General features: G+C 41.6%; 1 protein-coding gene across 1 annotated transcript in view; it reads left to right on the top strand.

Moving 5' to 3' along the window:
* The window catches only part of USP6NL (USP6 N-terminal like), a 169,346-nt gene that overhangs the window by 127,646 nt on the left and 37,838 nt on the right, over positions 1 to 3,862 (top strand). Inside the window, exon 8 of the mRNA XM_006772988.2 lies at positions 2,419 to 2,528. Coding sequence (XP_006773051.1) covers positions 2,419 to 2,528 — 110 coding nt within the window. The remainder of the gene's footprint in view (positions 1 to 2,418; positions 2,529 to 3,862) is intronic.

The raw sequence follows: 3,862 nt of genomic DNA, 5'->3' as shown, positions 1-3,862 counted from the left end.
GGGCTTCTTCCTGCTTTCCCTTTCACCTCCCTGCATTGTGCCTACATATGCAAATTGACCGCCATCTTTGTTGGCAGTTAACTGCCATTTAGTTGGCAGTTAATTTGCATATCGCCCTGATTAGCCAATGAGAAGGGTAGCGTCGTACGCCAATTACCATTTTTCTCTTTTATTAGTATAGATGGCTTAATGAGACTTAAACATGGGTAAGTATAAATAATACAAATTTTAATCTCCTATCTGATTAAATGTGGAAGAAATTCCACTAAATTGACAGCAGAGAGTGTTTTAGAAAGCAAACCCACAAGGAAGAAAAAATAGGAGGAGAGATAACAGGTTCCAATTTTTGAAAGCCAGAATTCAGACAGATACTTTGTAGTCTTAGCAAACCTGAGAAAACTAATCATAGACTAGTAGTGAGAAATTGGAGAAGCACTTGATTTATATTTCAGAATCTCCAAAAGTTTTGATAATTGCTTAATTCCAGGTACCTCTGGAAGTGGAAGTGAAGCTAAACATAGTAGAAGTGGTTAACAGTCTGTTGCAGAAGCAGTTAGAACCCTTAAGTCTCTTTCCCCAACCCAAGCAGGAGATTGGAGGTTCACCATTTGGAGAGGGTAAAACAGAGGGCCCCTGGGCTGGAGAACACAGGCATTGCTGAGGGTGAGCTGCTGTGGTGCAAGCACAGAGGAATTGAATATCCTGAATTTGGGGCATTGCAGCCTTTCCTTCCACTCAGCTCCCAGAACATCGACTGCTGGGTGCTTGTCTTTTTGGCAGATCAGAAGTGCCTTCTCTGGGGAATCTGACCACCCTACGAAAATGAACCCAAAGATACTGACTTAGGGGAACCCCAGTGAAACTCCCCAACCACTGACGACAGTTGTGAATCCCCACCTCTGCATACAGAGCTTTCCACCAGTTGTTAGTCTCCTACTTTTAAATATAAGAGACAACGAAATATCTCTGTTCATTTGAGGAAAGGAGCTAATATGAAAGAGAAATGAGGAAAAATGGGAATAAAGGAACTTATAAGAAACAGACTAGAAGAAAACAAAAAAACTATCAATATCTTCAGAAGGATAAAAATAGATATTGCATCCATAAAACAAGTAGAGAATGCTCTTAAAAGGAATATTTGAGAACAGCAAAGAGTTTAGGATTATAAAAATGATAATAGAAATGAAAGTTTCTAGAGAAAGGTTGAAAATAACAATTGAAGAAATTTCCCAGAAAGTAGATTATGAAGTCAAAGAGATGGAAAATAATAGAGAAAATATAAGAAAATTAAATGACAGCCCAGGAGATCCAACACTGTAATAATAAGAGTTCCAGAAAGAGAAAATGGGGTCGTGGGAGGAGAGGCTGGGGAAATCAACGAAGGAATTATTGAAGAAAATTGTTCAGAACTGAGAGATGTATGAGTTTTTAAGATTGAAAAGATCCATCAAATGCCCAATCCTGTGGCTAAAAATAGATCCAAACCAAGCACAAAAATGTGAAGTTTCAGACCTGGAGAGAGAAACTCCTATAAGCTTCTAGAGAGAAAAAATAGACTTCATATAAAGAAGCGTGAATTAGAATGGAAACACTGAAGATAGAAGACAATGAAGGCAATGCTTTTTGAGCAAAAACATTTTTCCAATTTAAAATTCAAAATGGCCAAATAAGAAAGGAGGTAGCTATCAGGCATTCAAAGTTTCAAAAAATACACCTTTCACAGGAGCTACTGGAGGATGTGGTCCTCCGGAACAAGGAAATAAACCAGGAAAGAAGATGTGAAATGCAGGAAACGGGACCCAAGCAAAGAGATGCCTAGCAGATGGTACAGGGAGACCCCAAGGATAGTGCAGAAGCCCCAACTAGAGCAGGTCAGAAGGCTCTGGGAGCGATGTGTGCAAACAGTTGAAATTGAGAAAATACCCCTTCTATTTGAGATCACCAAAAGAGATTTATGCAACTTAAAGTGAGTTTGGGATTGAGTTAGTGACAGCTGTGTAGAAGACAAGCAAATCAAAAAATAATGCAATGATCAGCTCCAAGAAAAACAAGAATATTGTGTTGGAAAGAAAAAATAAATTATAGTGGACTACATGGCGTAGCTATGAAGAGCTTTTACATACCAATGCAAGCTCCAAAAAGTTTTCTATCCAAAATTAGTTTCTACCTCTATTGATAGGACAGGAGGGAAAAAGGGGATGGGAAAAGAGGAAATGGGAGTAGTAGAGATGGGGCATGAATGGGAGAGAAACTTTTCATTGTGTACCTTTTTATATTTTTTCGTGTTTGAACAATGGGAATGATTTTCCTAAACCAAAAGAACTTCTAAAATGAAAATTATTTAATATTTGTCATAGACTTTTCAAAAGCTGATTTTCATTAAAATGTGCTTTTATCCCCCCTTTTTTTCCTCTTCAGAAATTAAAACTCAGAGCACGTGGTTGTTCACCTGATATCAGACAAATAGACCTTGATGTCAACCGCACATTTAGGGACCATATTATGTTTAGAGACAGATACGGTGTTAAGTAAGTAAAGTTTAATATCATGCATTATAAATAGCCTTTGTAAGTAGTCTGAATCAAAATCTTTATTAACTTAAAATGTGAGTGTTAGAATGCCTCCTAAAGACTAATCTTCATTCAGGTCCTGAAGTTTTACACTTTACAGATCATTTGGTTCATGTTGTGTGAAACTTAGGTTCAAAGTTAACTTAAACTTTTAAATTTTTTACATAGTTGGTGCTCACACACAGAGCAGGGCCCATCAGGGGGTTGGGGCACCGCCCTCTATCACCCACAGAGCAGGGCTGATCAGGGGGTTGGGGCACTGCCCCCTGTCACACACAGAGCCGCAGGGCGATCAGGGGGTGTGGGCGCTGCCCCCTGTCACGCTGATCCTGGTGCCGGGAGGCCTCATGGCTCTGCTGATCCCAGTGCCGGGAGGCATATTACCCTTTTACTATATAGGGTAGAGGCCTGGTGCACGGGCAGGGCCGGCTGGTTTGCCCTGAAGGGTGTCCTGGATCAGGGTGGGGGTCCCCACTGGGGTGCCTGGCCACCTGGGTGAGGGGATGATGGCTGTTTGCAGCTGGTCACACACCCTTCAGGGTAGGGGTCCGCACTGGGGTGCCTGGGCAGTCTGGGTGAGGGGCTGAGGGCTGTTTTCAGGCTGGGGGTGACCGAAGCTCCCAATTGCTCCTTTTTTTCTTTATTTTTTTTTTCTTCTGGGCCAGCTTTAGCTTTGAGGCTTGGCTCCAGCTCTTAGGCCTCTGCGGCTGAAAGTAGGTTTCTGGCCTTTGCTTACAATGTTGCGAATCTGCTGGCTGAAGTCCAGTGGTATTTGTTAAAATGTTTCAAACTGCAGGCTCAGAGGCCTGGAGCGGCAGGCTGGGAACGTTGGTTTCCTCCGTCACTGAGGCAAGCAAGCCTCATGTTATTTTCAAGCTGTCTGGCTGCCGGCCGCCATCTTGGCTGACAGTTAATTTGCATATCTCGCTGATTAGCCAATGAAAAGGGTAGCGGTCGTACGCCAATTATCAAGTTTCTCTTTTATTAGGGTAGATGTTTACTTTGAATTTATATTAGTTCACACAAACACTCCATCCATGCTTTTGTTCCGGCCCTCCGGTCCAGTTTAAGAACCCATTGTGGCCCTCGAGTCAAAAAGTTTGCCCACCCCTGAAGGATGATCTGCTCTTACTTAAAGTTAACCAATTATAGATTTCAACCACATCTGCAAAATACCTTCTTTATAGCAACACCTATTGTAGTCTCACCATGTTGACAAAGTTGACCTTCACAGTCAACCCTTGTGAATTTAATTTCCATATAAAGACAATAACAAAGTTATACCTTGCCCT

This window comes from Myotis davidii, unplaced genomic scaffold (assembly GCF_000327345.1).
Source record: "Myotis davidii unplaced genomic scaffold, ASM32734v1 scaffold226, whole genome shotgun sequence".
NCBI lineage: Eukaryota > Metazoa > Chordata > Mammalia > Chiroptera > Vespertilionidae > Myotis > Myotis davidii.
Note: the sequence above shows the minus strand (reverse complement) of the source record. Positions and strands in the feature narration are given on the sequence as shown.